Source organism: Artemia sp. Qi Xiang Cuo, chromosome 10 (assembly GCF_049724085.1).
Source record: "Artemia sp. Qi Xiang Cuo chromosome 10, ASM4972408v1, whole genome shotgun sequence".
Lineage (NCBI taxonomy): Eukaryota > Metazoa > Arthropoda > Branchiopoda > Anostraca > Artemiidae > Artemia > Artemia sp. Qi Xiang Cuo.
The window spans coordinates 70,741,532-70,756,884 of NC_142803.1; the positions used below are offsets into that span (position 1 = coordinate 70,741,532).

The 15,353-nt window shown below is 35.1% G+C and overlaps 1 protein-coding gene across 1 annotated transcript in view; it reads right to left on the minus strand.

Annotated features, from left to right (window-relative positions):
* LOC148948116 (uncharacterized) overlaps positions 1 to 15,353 on the minus strand; it is a 57,751-nt gene that overhangs the window by 17,176 nt on the left and 25,222 nt on the right. The window contains exon 2 of the mRNA XM_089095698.1: positions 11,732 to 11,855. Coding sequence (XP_088951824.1) covers positions 11,732 to 11,855 — 124 coding nt within the window. The remainder of the gene's footprint in view (positions 1 to 11,731; positions 11,856 to 15,353) is intronic.

Below are 15,353 nucleotides of genomic sequence, written 5' to 3' on the forward strand. Positions count from 1 at the left end.
TTAGCCAAACTGGTGGAATTATTAAACCCCGACTTGCAAACAATATCTCCCTTTCTTTGTAGTAGTTGCTGTTAAAAGTAGGGCCAAACATGTGAACCTTAGGTACCGGCGAAAACGTTGTGGCGGACCATCAGATTCAGCATATCAGACAACCCTAAACTGTAGAGTTTTCAAGCTCCTATATACCATCACAACACCATCAGATTCAGCATATCAGACAACCCTAAACTGTAGAGTTTTCAAGCTCCCATCTTTAAAAATGTGGAATTTGCATTTTTTTTTTGCCACAAAAAAGTCACGGCTGTGTGTTCATTTGTTTGTTTTGTTTTCAATAGGGGTGATAGTTTCGAACCAGTGATCCTAGAAGATCGAGAGGGTTATTAAGCCCTGTACTCTTCAATTCACTAACCTCGTCGGTAACAAAAAAGATTAACGGTGGTTTTAACACTGAATGTATGGATGTGAGCCTACTGTGCTACGCAGACGACATATTACTGGTGAGCACATCGCTTTGTAACCTTCAAGCTAATATCGATCTCCTAAGTCGAGGTTATACTAATATTGGTCTGGTTATTAACCCTGCTAAAACAGAATTTCTTGTATTTGAACCCCCGCGTGCGCCGTCTGAAGTTGCCCGTCGCGAGGCTACCCGTGTTACCGTTGCAGGGCAAGTAGTACTTCCAAGCCGCAAGTTGAAGTACCTAGGTATCACATATGGAAGCGACCTCAGAAGCTCGCGTGCTCTATTTGTTGACCAGGTTCTGTCGGGTTTTCGGTCTGGGTATGCTAGACTTGCAGCCCTGAAGTTTAAATTTAATAAGCATATCCTTGCTAGGTTGTATCGTGCCGTCGCTCTTCCCTTTGCTCACTACATCTCACCCGTTTGGCATTGGCTATCGAATTCGGATATGTTGCGAATCCGTTCAGGCTTTTGCAAATATTTAAAGTTTCTGCTTGGTCTGCCACTTTACCTCCGTAACACTGGTCTGCTAGAAAAGTATCATATACCTGATCCTGTTGAGTTCATGCCGAATTTTGAAAAACAAGCTCTCGTGAAACACAGGGCACTATTATTTGATTTCCCAGCGACTTTCTTGCTTGATAGTTGAAGTGTGATTTGTTTGTATTTAGTAGATTATTATGTTCGGTTGATTTGTGTTCGTTTTTATTTTCTCTTTTCTTTTGTTTTGCTCCGCTTCTTCATGCTTCTTTTTTATAGCGGGTTTGTAATAAATTATTATTATTATTATTGATTGGAAATCAAAAGTTATAGTACCTTTTAGTGAATCAAAAAGATTCAAGGGTAAGAAGCCCCCCCCCTCCCTCACGCCCCTTTACCTCAAAGACATCCGATCAAAATTTTGAGACAACCCTTTTGATCAGCATAGTTGAAATGTCCGATAACTTGGCCTTTTGGAATTAAATGACCCCCAAGGTCCCTGGGGAAAGGGATGTAAAATAAGAGATTTTCCCATAGTAAAAGAATTTGCAAATACTTCTTGCATATAGAACAGGCAAACTAGAGTTTGACCCCAAACAAATTGCAACAGAAATGATTTTTACACCATGTTGCAGAGAAGAAAAAGCTGAACAACATATCCCAAGTTGCACATTCTAGGTCAATGTAAAACTAGTTTTTTTTTGCTTTTCATGTCAATTTTTCAGTTTTTTTCTAAAAAAAATGAACTGTCGGTAAATGTTCATTTTTCTGTAAATGAAGTACCGAATAATGAAAAGCTGAGCCCAAAAATGAAAGCAAGTTTGACGTACAATGTACCAAAACAGTTTCATAATCATCAATATGCGATTTTACCCTTCTCATCATTGTGACCTCTTTTTCAAAATACTATCAGAAGGCAACTATTCTGACATAAAATGATGAGCTGAACCCAAAAATCAAATTAACCTAATCTAATGTCTACTAGTGCTCCTGTCTACTAGAATGTAGGTCAATGAGTAACTTCTTTAATAAAGACATAGCTTGTACTTTATCATGTGAAACATGTAAAGTAATAGCATGCTCTACCACTCCGAGACTTCAAGGCTATAACGATGAAGAAAAAATCGAGGTCTAGACATATAAATCAAAAGATTAAGTTGTAAATACTATTCGGAGTTTGATTCTGTCTTTCAAATGTCCACTAGTTTCATAGATGATTTCCCTTTTCTAATATTTTTGATGTTCTAATAAACACCTTGCAATCACTTTTTTAGGCCGACCCATCAGGTGATGGAGCCAGCGACGATCAGATTCAGGCTAACTAATTATTATATCTCAAAACCGATAATTTAGCCCGCGAAAGATGGTCTGGTAAAAGAAAAATGGGGGTCACGACGACGACAAGCGTAAAAATCTCGTATTGATGACTCCATTTTCGCACTCATCTCGTCTTTTTACATCGGAATAATAATTTAATTCAAGAAAAACGAACAATTACCGGAACTTAATCTTTTTTTGTTAGGAAAGTGGGAAAACTAATTAAAAAATTTAAACTAATTAAAACTAATTAAAAATTTAAAACTAATTAAAAAACTAACTAAAAAATTAGGAAACTACAGAAAAAAAAAAGTTTTACGTCGACCTAGAATGTGCAAATTTGAATATTTTGTTAAACTTTTTTTCGCCTACAACATGATGTAAAAATCATTTCTGTTGCAATTTGTTTTTACCAACAATCGACAAATTGGTGGACAATAAGTGCTAAAAGAAACATGTCAAACGAAAATCAAAAAGTGCAAATTGATGAATATGAAACATTTTTTTTTAAGTAGAAATTACATCAGGTTAATTTAATTTTAGGCTCAGCTCATCCTTCTATGTCAGAATAGTTGTCTTCTGATAGTATGGTGAAAAAGAGGCCACAATGATGAGAAGGGTAGAATCACATATTGATTATTATGAAACTTTTTCTGGTACATTGTACATAAATTTGCTTTCATTTTTGGGCTCAGCTTTTCATTTTACATCGGGACGGTACTTCATATACAGAAAAACGAAGATTTATCGATAGTTCATTTTTTAGAAAAAATTGAAAAAATTGACATCCAAAGCAAAAAAAAAATTAGTTTTGCGTCGACCTAGAATGTGCAACTTTGGATATGTTGGCAAGTTGTTTTTTTTTTCTCTACAATATGGTATAAAAATCATTTTTGTTGCAATTTGTTTGGGGTCGACACATATTTTTGGCTAGTTTGCCTGTACTAATAGCACAAAGTATTTACTACTGAGAAATAGGTTTTTTTTTGGGGGGGGGGATTTTCTGCAGGGGCAATTTTACACGGAAGAATTTTCCGCTGGGAGCAACATTTTTCAGAATAAATTTTACAGGGGGACGGGAGGGAAGAGGATTTCCTGGAATGATTTGAAAAACGGTCAAGAATTGGTAAATATGCTGTTTTCGAAATAATTTAGCCAGGATGGAAGTGGGCACATCAGTTGATGCTTTTTTATGCTCTTTCGTAATTCAGTAATTGCTTCAAGGGGGAATCCCATTTTGAGCCCTTAAGGGGCTAAAAGGACCCAAAGCAGCCCATAAGTTAGAAATTGTATAAGAAAATGGTTGGTGAGAAAAAATTTCCATTTGCAGTTGATTCAGGAATGGTAAGTATTATTTACAGTAGCCTCAAAAGTGAAATGCTATTATGAAAACAAATTTGCAGGAATTTTTTAAAAGAGCTGAAACCCTTCGAAAACGACGTCACAGCAAAACTGACGTCATTTTCAGGGGTTTCATTTTTGCAACCTTTCCAGACTTCGATCCACATTCTTTAAGGAATTCCAATATTCCATTGTAAAAGTAAATTAATTTAAAAACAAAGTTTGTGAAGTAAAAGCTGGTGAAGTAAAATTTGTGAAGTATCAACACGCAAAACGAACGGAATTTAACTTTATACGGCAATTTATGGCACCATAGCTTTGCAGAAAGCTTTTTTGCACTTGACTAATTTCCGTCTGAAATTTCGTAAATGTTTTTTTTCTTGCATTTATTAATTCATCTTAATTAAAAGCCTTGATTTATTTGACTTAATTTATTCGTTTACAAAGAAAGGATTTAAACCGTCTTTATGTTTCACATAGACGTGCTTCGTCATTGTTTTTTTTTTTTCCTTTTTTTGCTGATGAATGATTCTTTTGGTTTCAGTTCGGATTCGATAGCTCCCTACTGAAGGAAGCAAAATGAGTCTTATGATTGCATTAGTCACGTTTTTCTTCTTAAAATTGCTTCAAGGATGGGCGTGTTGTCAATGCGAAAAGATCATGGAACTTAAGCATTGAAAAAAATCCGCAAACAATTTACAAATTATCTGAATGGCTTAATAACAGAACTTAATCCCTCAAAGCCCCCATGGGGAGGGCTGAAAGTTATGAACTTTACCCGTTGTTAACATATAGTTTTGGTTTTTGGTAAGTATACCGCCGTTTTCAGGGCTAATTTTTTCTGGTAGTGGGGGGTGGGGTGGGTCGGGGGTTATATGGGAGGATGTTTTCATGAAGGAAGTTTTCATGGGGGACGCGACATTGCTATGAAGGGGGCGCCGGATTTCCCATCATTATTTTTTTTTTAATCAGAAATTAAATATAAAAAAACAAGTTTTTGAACTGAAAGTAAGGGGAGGTGAAAGTAGGGGTGGTATTGGCTAAGGGGAGAACCCCTTCATATACCTAATAACATATACGTAAAAAAAGCGATGCGGCTCAATAGTAATCGAAACTTTAAAAACGGAATTTTGATGCCAATAAATGTATAAAAAGATTGGGCTTATAATGCTGATTCTAAATTTATAGTTTTTATTAAGTTTAGTATTACTCATGAAATTTTTTAAAGAGGGAGGAAACTTCCCCTACAAGTGAAAGAATTTTAATGAAAATCTCACTGTCAGATTCAGCGTATCAAAAAACCCTATTACATAGGTTTCAAGCTCATATCTGCAACTATATCTGCAACGTATTTTTGGCCAGAAGAAAAATATACGAATATAGAAGTTCGTTACGTAAGTTAATTTGTAAATTACGTCAGAACCAAATTTAGGGACAGCCATTTAGCAAAAGAAGAGTAAAATTTTTATACAAATTTTGTTTACTTATTCAATGACGGTGAGCCAAAATAAAAGCCGCATTAACTAAAAAACGATCAGAAATTAAATTAAAAAAAACAAGTTTTTTTAAATGAAAGTAAGGAGCAACATTAAAAATTAAAACGAACAGAAATTATTCCGCATATGAAAGGGGCTGTCCCTTCGTCAACGCCTTACTCTTTACGCTAAAGTTTGTCTCACAACTTTTTTTAACAATAAAAAACTTTAGCGTAAAGAGCGAAGCGTTGAGGAGGGGATAGCTCCTTTCATATACGGAATAATTTCAGTTCGTTTTAAGTTTTAATGTCGCTCCTTACTTTCAGTTTAAAAAACTTGTTTTTTTTATTTAATTTTCATTAAGATCGCTCGACTTTTTGGGGGGTGTTCCTTCCTTTTTCGAACATCAAACAAATTTTCTCAGGCTTGTAGCATTTGATGAGTAACATTAAACTTATTGAATTTAAACATTAGCAATCAGCATAAAATGCCAATTCTTTTTATGCATCTATTGACATGAAAGTTTCGTTTTTTAAAGTTTAGTGGCTATTGGGTCGAGTCGTTCCTTACTTACAGGTCGTTACCACGAACTGTTCAAAGTAAAGCGATATCTAAGTAATACTATTTAATATTGATTTGAATTATTTATCATTATTGTTTTGAGTATTGGTACGAGTATTACTTATTTATGCATTCGTATTTATTATTTACACATTACTAATTATTTGTTGTTATTTATATATATACATTTTTTTCTTCTTGTTCAATACACATACATACATTACTTCTTTTACTTCTTTTCACATTCTTCATAGGAAATGAACGGATAAGATGATGTGTCGGATTTGTTTTATTTACTCGTAGTTCGAGGTGGAACCCGGAAAATAGAGGAGATCGCGATTCGCGTTATGTTGAGGGCGAAAAGCGATTGTTGTAAAAAAAAAAACTAGCATAAGTAAAAATTACTAAAAAATCAATATTACACTAATAGTTAAGCAAAATAAATTTTTAATTAGAACTATCGACATTAAATGACTTAATATCATAATTGAGAAAATATAGCAATCTGGGCATGAACAGAAATGTCATGAGAGCAAAATTTCTGTTTTTATTATTCTTGAAGAAGTTGACGGAATGTGTTTACATTTTTTATGCCTGAATAATTAGCTAATCTGGAGACTGAAATGTTTTAATTGCTGTTTTCCGAGAATCAAAATTATGGAGTTATTATATTTTGGTTTGATGATCTAAACTATTCTAATTTTCACTATTTTCTTAAAGTACTGACGACAGAGAAAATGAAAAATGAGTATATGAGTTGGTAAAGTTGAATTTGGACAATCATATCGAACTCCATAAGCAGTTATGGCAGTATTAGGTAATAGCCGGTAAAAAATTACAAAAAGAAATATGAATGAAAAATCGACCGAAAATAAGCTAAAAATATAAGCGACCACACCAGGGGCGTATCCAGGGAGACATAGAGGCCCGGCCTCCTACTACGAAATCCTAAATTTTCTTGCAATCATGGGTAAATCTTATTCAATTTATCAAATAAATTTATATGATTGCTCCCCTCCCCCAAGATTTTCTTTTATAATTTCCCCCTCCCAAAAGGATCCCGGTTACGTGCCTGCATCGAATAGTTAAGTAATGTGTAACATTCCGTTCAGTTTTCGATTCCGGTGTAGTTTTCTTTTTTGCAATACACAGACTGTTATGTTTGAATTTTCACAGACGGAAAGGAATATCAATTTTAATTGCTCAGTTTGCTTATTTATTTTCATAATAGAACGTGACAACACTGACGAAAATATGGATCTTCCCTAATAACTTTATAATTTTGAAACAACCAAAAGAAATTTCGGTACTTGTCTAGAATCCAGAAAACACGCGAAGAACCGCATCTAACGAAATCCTAATGAAAAACAGGTTTCCGCTGCTTGTGAGGTATTGCTCACTCCGTGAAAAACGTTTAAACTTTAGTTTTTTGGGGGGGTTGAAGGGGCAAAAAAGGTACCTAGGTTAGGTTACGTATTTAATATATGCTATGCTTTATCCCCCCCCCCTAATGTGCAAGTATATAGCCCAAATTTGTTTCTAAACAAATATATTTTCATCCTACTTTGGTTTATTTCATTAAAATCAACGCAACTTCACTTCTCGCGTGTTTTCTGGATTCTAGACAAGTACCGAATTTTTTTAGAAATTCACATTTTCAGGTATGAATAGACCTAAGATGGATCAATGGGAGCAAAAATTATTTTTTGGTTCTTTAAATCGTATGTAGCAGATACAATGTGTTCAACTATTGTAGTCCTATTAACAGAGTATGGGTAGCTTAGAAGAGCGGGAACTGGCGCTACTGTTCACAAAAAAAACTATCAACACCATCTAGCGGGAGGCGAAAATTGGCATATTTTCAAGCTCTGTACTCATTTTTTTGTCAGAAACTGAGATCAGATACTTATTATTACCCAAATTGTACTTTTTTAGAAAGCAGTAATTGCGTGAAAATTGAAGTTTCGCTAATGCTAAAGAAATAAAACAAAATAGAATGAAAATATAATAGTTTATGAACAAAATTATCCTATAAATAGGGGGGATAGGGGTAAAGCATAGCATATATTAAATACGTAACCTAACCCAACCTAGGGTACCTTTTAGTCCCCTAAACCCCAAAAAACTTAAGTTTAAATATAGTTCCGGGAGTGAGAAACCTTTTGCAATGCCTATCTTTATACAGCTGCTCTTATAAGTACCGGGTAATCCGTATCTGTTTTCGAAATAGACTTACCGCTTTCTACAAAGGTACCCCCAAATTTTTCCAATTACACAAATTAAATTTATTATCCTTATTGGTATTTATGCATTATACGGGCCCACCAAAGAATATATGGTACTGGTGCATTATGTGGGCACTGTTATATACTAACGAGAGACGAAATCCGCCAAATGGTTATTTGCAAGAGACCGCTATAGAGAAATGGAATGCAAAGCGTGGGTTTCAGTGCGTTTACGATATTCAAACTGTTGTTTTCTGGGGTTTAGGGGGGAAGGTACCTAGGTTAGGTTACGTTTTTAATATATGCTATGCTTTACTCCCCCCCCCTAATGTGCAAATATATAGCCCAAATTTCTAAACTGTTATATATTCATCCTATTTTATTTAATTAGCATTAACCAAACTTGACTTCTTTTGTGGGCCCGTATAATGCATTAGTACCTCCTTATTATACTGAAATAATGCCGAGTGTCACCAAACGCTAGATGGCGTTGGTAGCTTTTTTCGAGACTAGCACCGGTTCCCATCCTTATAGGTGACCCATACTCTTTGGTTCTACTTGTAACTAACACACCCTCAGATACCGCAAGTATGCATTTAAATTTAGCCGAAGTGAAACGACTTTTACCCCAAGCGTCTGCCGGAAGCAAATTTGTGTACGGTGAATCACTGGTATGTTTACCCATCCTGAGCAGATTTTTTCCTCTTGAGGGTTAATTATATGTTTACTTTCGTTACAAAAAAAATAATACGCGAAATAGTTTCCAACTGGATCATAATTCACTGAATGCAGAGGATAGCAGAGTATTGAAATGTTAATGAAGGATGTCTGGTAGTTAACCTTGATCTTAAAAATATTTAATTTGATCATTGAGTTGTCCGAACGTTTGTATCTAGAAGTTGCATCATATTATCAGAGAATAGATGTAGAATAAATGTAGATAATAATAAATATATCAAAACATTTTGAAACTCGCTTGAAATGGACTAAAAAGTAGACAATAATTTTTTCTCCAGAATCTAAATTATTTTTATAATATTTTCTATAATTTGTATAATTTACTGAATAAAATAAGTAAATAATATTATAATTTATTTATTATATTATTTTTATAATTTATTTATTATAATTATATTACATTTTTAGATACTAGAAAATTCTGTTTATAGAAACATCTATAAACAGGGCCGGTTTTATAGCTTTTACTCCATTTACGCCTTGCATAAGGTCAGATTTTAATCCTCTAATGGCGTGTCATATTGTTTGGAATAAGTTGACTGAATCAGCTCGAGGGTGCCACTCATTCGGTTTGTTTAAAAAAATTGTTAAAAATCTTTGGCTTCGTAGAAGTTATTTTTATTTACGTTTTTTTTTTTTTTTTTTTTGGAGTCTATTTAATCTAATTAATTATTTTAGTTTATTTATTTTATTTTTTGTATACTTTTCGTTTTATTCATATTTTCTTTTCTTCTCCTTCGTATGTGAGTAAGTGATCATTTTAAATTTTCTTTTGTTTTTTATCTCTGAGTATGCAATTCATATGTCTTCCCCCTTTGTACAGGCCAATGAGCCTTTGGGGCAATAATAACACGTAATATTGTATGTGTATCTAATGAATAATAAAACTTATCTTATCTTATCTTTACGCATCTAGGCCCAAGCGTTTTTGCCGCTCCATTTTTGCGAGATTTTCGGGGAAATCCCCGAAAATTCGGAGATAGTGGAAGCACTGAACTGATGAGCCAAAAGTAATGAAAAAGAGGTGATACCGAACTCTCAGCTGCCTTTCTTATGAAGCGTTTGAGTTTATAGGCGGCCGCGGAATTTATGTATTGTTTTAAAATCACTTTTCTGTGAATAGCAGCGCGGCGGCGGAGTGCGCCTATGGCACACTGCGCCGGTAGACTGATGTGATAAATCATATCAGTCCAGTTTTGTCAACAAAAAAATCACTCAGTGATAAATTATTGAGCCCCCTGGCATTGTGCGCCCCTCGGCCCGGGTTTAGTGGATTTATTAGTTAATCCTGGTCTGTCTATAAATATAAGTGAAAACGAGGGGCACAGAATGGATTGGGCTATACATAACACAGATATCAAATTGATCTAAGTTACAAATGTATAAATGAAAAAAGTCAGTGAGTTGAGGAAAACTAGTTAAAAAGGTCAAGTTATGTAAAGTCCAATCTGTTTTGCACCCCTCCTTTTTACTTATGTATATATTCTCAAGGAGAAAATTATTTTCGACTTTTTAGTCCATTTTGAAAACGAATTAAAAACGAATTGTCTTGGACGGCCTTGGATAGAACTAATAAAATCAAACTGAATATTTGATAGGCCGAAAGTTCATCAGGTTAAAATTATTTTTTACTGTAATTTTTATGTTTTTTTTTCGATTTTGACCCCTGTTAACTGAATTCCTGCATACTGAAAAATTGAGCTTCAATTGTGTTTCTTTGTAGACTTCAGCGATTAATATTCTAGGCACCAAATTTAATACTTTCTAAGACCACACTGGCTATACATGACGTATGAAGCTAAGAGAGGAAAGGAAATAATAAATGATAAATAAAACCAAAAAAGGGTGAGAAAACGAGGATTTTGTCAGCTAGTGGTAAAATATGAAGACGAAAAACCAGCAAATATTTCGACTAGGACCTCCGCCAAGTCGTCCTCAGTGCTAAAAAAAAACAAAAGTAGAAAAAAACAACAAGAATCTAACCTTTTAGAGTTCACTCTACAAGAACTGAACAAACACTCTAAAAGGTGAGATTCCTGTTGTTGTTTTTTTTTTTGTTTTTTTTTAGCACTGAGGACGACTTGGCGGAGGTCCTAGTCGAAATATTTGCTGGTTTTTCGTCTTCATATTTTACCACTAGCTGACAAAATCCTCGTTTTCTCACCCTTTTTGGTTTTATTTATCATTTATTATTTCCTTTCCTCTCTTAGCTTGATACACCACATTTAATATTTTGGAGATTGACATAAATATGTTTTTTCGGTACATGTGCATTATAATTAAACCAGCACTATAGACTGTACAAGGAAACCAGACAAACCGGTATTTGCTAGGTAAATTGATGGCAAAGCGTGGATCTCATCGCGTTTATAATATTTAAACGATTGTTTTTTAGGGTCTAGGGGGGAGGTATCTAGGTCAGGTTGAGTATTTAGTATATGCTATGCTTTACCCAGCTCCCCCACCCCCCTAATGTGCAAATATATAAGCCAAATTTGTTTCTAAACTATTATATATTCATCCTATTCTATTTTATTACATTAGCATTAACCAAACTTGACTTCTTTCGTGTATACCCCTGGTTTAGTTACAATGCACAAGTACCGTTTTTTCTAAAAACCGTTGCCCCCCCCCCAAAAAAAAAATAATTAAAAGAGCAGGGGTGAGCTACTATAATTCTAAAATTATTCCCTTTAAATGAGCAGCTTCAGCGTTGAATTTAAAATGACCAGAAAATAAGATTTCTAAAGAAAGCAGCCTTCACTTCTAATCCGTTTAGCCTAAGTATTTTTCCCCCAAGTAATTCCCCCGCCCCCCCCCCCGTTTCCCCCAAGTAATTCAATTTCTCCCGAGTAATTCATCGGTTTATCTGCATGTGACTAAATGTTCGTTTTACCAAATATAATCAAAGCTACGACTATGAAGCGATTTATAGCCAAGTTGAAATGTTCTAAGGGAGGGGTTACCCACATTAAAAACCGTGTACACCAAGGCGCACATGCCAAGCATGGTGCAGAATGAGCGTCTGGTGCAAAGAGGCGTGGCGTGGTGACAGGTGTAGAACTCCTAGTTGTACACCGGATGATGGAGTGTCGGCAACCCCTTGAACGGTAAGCAAGTGTTCATCGACTTACCACCGGTAGATCCCAGGCGTCTCCACAGGGCCCGCATTTTCCTTTATTTTTAGAATGTTGTCTGGAAAAACCACCACAGTAGATTTCATGATCGTTGAAATTATTTGGCGTACCGAATCCATACCTAAAAGAAAAATGTAAAAAATGGGTGAGTTAGTCAAAAATTATTTTAAAAATTTGGTATTAGTTAAAATCTCATGAATAATCAAATAACGCTCTATTAATATATCATATTTTTGTAAAGTCAAAGATCAAAGAAAAAATGTCAAAAAAAGATCCGTGTTTCCCAAAAAAACATTCTTTTTGGTATCAGTAAAAATAATCAGGTTTAATCAAATCTGAATCCCCTACTACTTTGTTGAACTGTAGCCAAGGCCGCACCCAGAAGGGGGTTAGGGGGGTTTGACCCCTCCCCCCCGAAATGTTTTTTAGCTTGTAAAAACGTAAAAAATATGGAAATAAACAAATTTTATGTGCGTTTTTTTAGTTTTTTTGTGTAAACTCCCCCCCCCCCACGAAAAAAAAATCTTTGAGTAAAACACCCTCCGAAAAAAAATCTTGGGTACAGCCTTGACTATAGCACATGATTTATGAGATAATGGTTTTCCCAACGGGTTATGTTAAGGCAGAATTAACGCACAGACGCTTTAATCTGTTCCAAGAAAAATAATTTTTTGGCAGGGGAAGGGGTGGGATTAAAAAAAACGAGTAGGGGAGTTCCTAGGGGAGTAAGGATACGTTAAAAACTAGTTTTACTCCATATCTGAAAGTGTTTCTCTTTGCGACCCATGCTTCATGAATTTTGAACCGTGGTAGACCACGACCCCTTGGCCGTCCCCCAAAGACTGTCTTTGTATTGAACCCCATAACAAGTCCCATATTCGGAGACGAAACTCATAAAAGTAGAAATATAGATGCACATAGCCAACATTTTAGGGGGGAGCGATAAAGGACTTGTTGGGGGAGGGAGTTCTATGGAAGGCTCTTATGTGCGAAACGAGTGAATTTCAAGCAAACTACTTTCTGATTTTTCAAGGAAGGAGAGGCCCAGGCACGTACGCAGGAATTTGTTTCGGGGGGGCCCAATTTGTTTCGGGGGGGCCAAATCCTTCAAACCCATTATTCTGTGAGAAAAATAAGAAAATTATGGGAAAATGAAAAAAAACGTGAGATTTCGGGTGGGGGGGGGCCCGGAGGCCCCCCCTGCGTACGTCCCTGGAGAGGCCATAAGAACTAGTTTAAATAAGGGATGGAACCCAATGCACCCTAGTTTAAGCATGAAAAAGGTACAGAGTCGTCAGTTAGCTATTTAAAACATATACAGCATTATAACATTAGACGGTACTTATTCATTATAACTAAACCAGCGCTATAGACTGTACAAGGAAACCAGACATGGAAACCCGTCAATCGGGTATTTGCTATCTAAATTGATTGCAAAGCGTGATTTCGCATTACGTTTACAATATTTAAACTGTTCTTTTTTGGGGTTTAGGGGGGAGGTACCTAGATTAGGTTACGTATTTAATATATGCTATTCTTACCCCCACCCTCTCTAATGTGCAAATATATAGCCCAAATTTGTTTCTAAACTATTATGTATTCATCCTATTTTATTTTATTTTATTAGCTTTAACCAAACTTGACTTCTTTCGTGTATAGCGCTGGTTTAGTTATAATGCATAAGTACCCATTAGACATATTGTGTTTAAATTTAAACTTATTCTCCTTAAACTTAAGTCATCATTTTCATCACTAACAGCAAATCAAGTAAATCCAAATAGATTTCAAAAGGAAGGTATTAATATCTACACATGGCCTATTCTAGCGTTTAAAAAACTCAAGCATGTTGGTGTTGACTGTTAAAGTTGTTTCTACATGGTAATTAAATAAAAAAAAACGTTTTAAAACTTAAAACGAACAGAAATTATTCCGTATATGAAATGGACTGTCCCCTCCTCAATACCTCCCTCTTTACGCTAAAGTTTTTTATTGTTTTAAAAAATAATGTTGTGTGACAGATTCAAACTTCGTGACCTATCTACTGTCAAAAAATACAAAATTACACATTTTTGCAGATAGGAGCTTGAAACTTCTATAATAGCGTTCTCTAATACGCTGAATCTAATGGTGTGATTTTCATTGAAGTCCTATGACTTGTATGGGTTGTTTCCCCCTTTTTTAAAACAAATTTTCTCAGGCTTGTATGGGTTGTTTCCCCCTTTTTTCGAAACTAAGGCAAATTTTCGTGTAACTTTTGATGGGTAAGACTAAACTTGATTATTATATTCGAAATCAGCATAAAAATCTGATTCTTCTGATGTATCTATTGGAATCAAAATTCCGTTTTTTAGAGTTTCGGTTGCTATTGAGCCGGGTCGCTCCTTACTTACAGTTCGTTACCACGAACTGTTCGATTTAACTTTCAAAATAATGACTATAATAAGACAAAATAAGAAGGTTTAGTTTTATTTTCATAATCCTGAGAATTCAAATAAGCCGAAAAACAAAGATTTTGAAATTGCTACCTAAGCTATATTAGTAGACATCAAACATTCGTGGTAACGAACTGTAAGTAAGGAGCGACCCGGCTCAATGGTAACCGAAACTCTACAAAACGGAATTTTTATATCAATAGATACATAAAAAGAAACAAATTTTAATGCGGATTTCAAATATATAAGTTTCATCAAGTTTAGTCTTACCCGTTACAAGTTAAGAGCTGAGAAATTTTGCTGATTTTAGAAAAAGTGGGGAAAGACCCCCTAAAAGTTATAGAACCTTAATGAAAATTACACCATTATATTTAGCATATCAGAGAACCCTACTGTAGAGGTTTCAAGCACCTATTTACAAAAATGTGGAATTTTCCATTTTTTGCCAGAAGAAAGATCACGGATGTGTGTTTATTTGTTTTTTCCCAGGGGTGATCGTATCGACCCAGTGGTCCTAGAATATCGTGGGAGGGCTCATCGGAACGGAAATTAAAATTTCTAGTGCCCTTTTTAAGTGACCAAAAAAATGGTGGGCAACTAGGCCCCCTCCCACGCTCATTTTTCCCAGTCACCCGATAAAATATTGTAGATAGCCGTTTTGTTCAGCATGGTCGAAAAGATGATAAATATGTCTTTTGGGATTAGTTAATCCCCTGAAGTCCCCGGGGGGAGGGCTGAAAGTTATGAACTTTACCCAATGCTAACATATAGTATTGGTTATTGGGAAGTATACACACGTTTTCAGGGGGTATTTTTTCTGGTAGGTGGAGGGGGGGGGTTGGGGGTTATATGGGAGGATCTTTCCATGAAGGAAGTTTTCATGGGGGAAGAGACATTGCTATGAAGGGGGTGAAGGATTTCGCAGCATTATTGAAGAAAGAGATCAGAAATTAAATAAAAAAGATAAGTTTTTCAACTGAAAGTAAGGAGCAATATCAAAACTTAAAAAAAACAGAAAATATTACGTATGTGATTGGGTTCACCCACTAGTCAATACCTAACTCTTTAAGCCAATGATTTTTTTGTATTTTCATAAGAGCTACTTATTCTAATTAACGGCCTTTGTGATTAAGGGGTCATTTTTAAAGAATTGGAACAAAACTCGAACTTTAGCTTAAAGAGCAAGG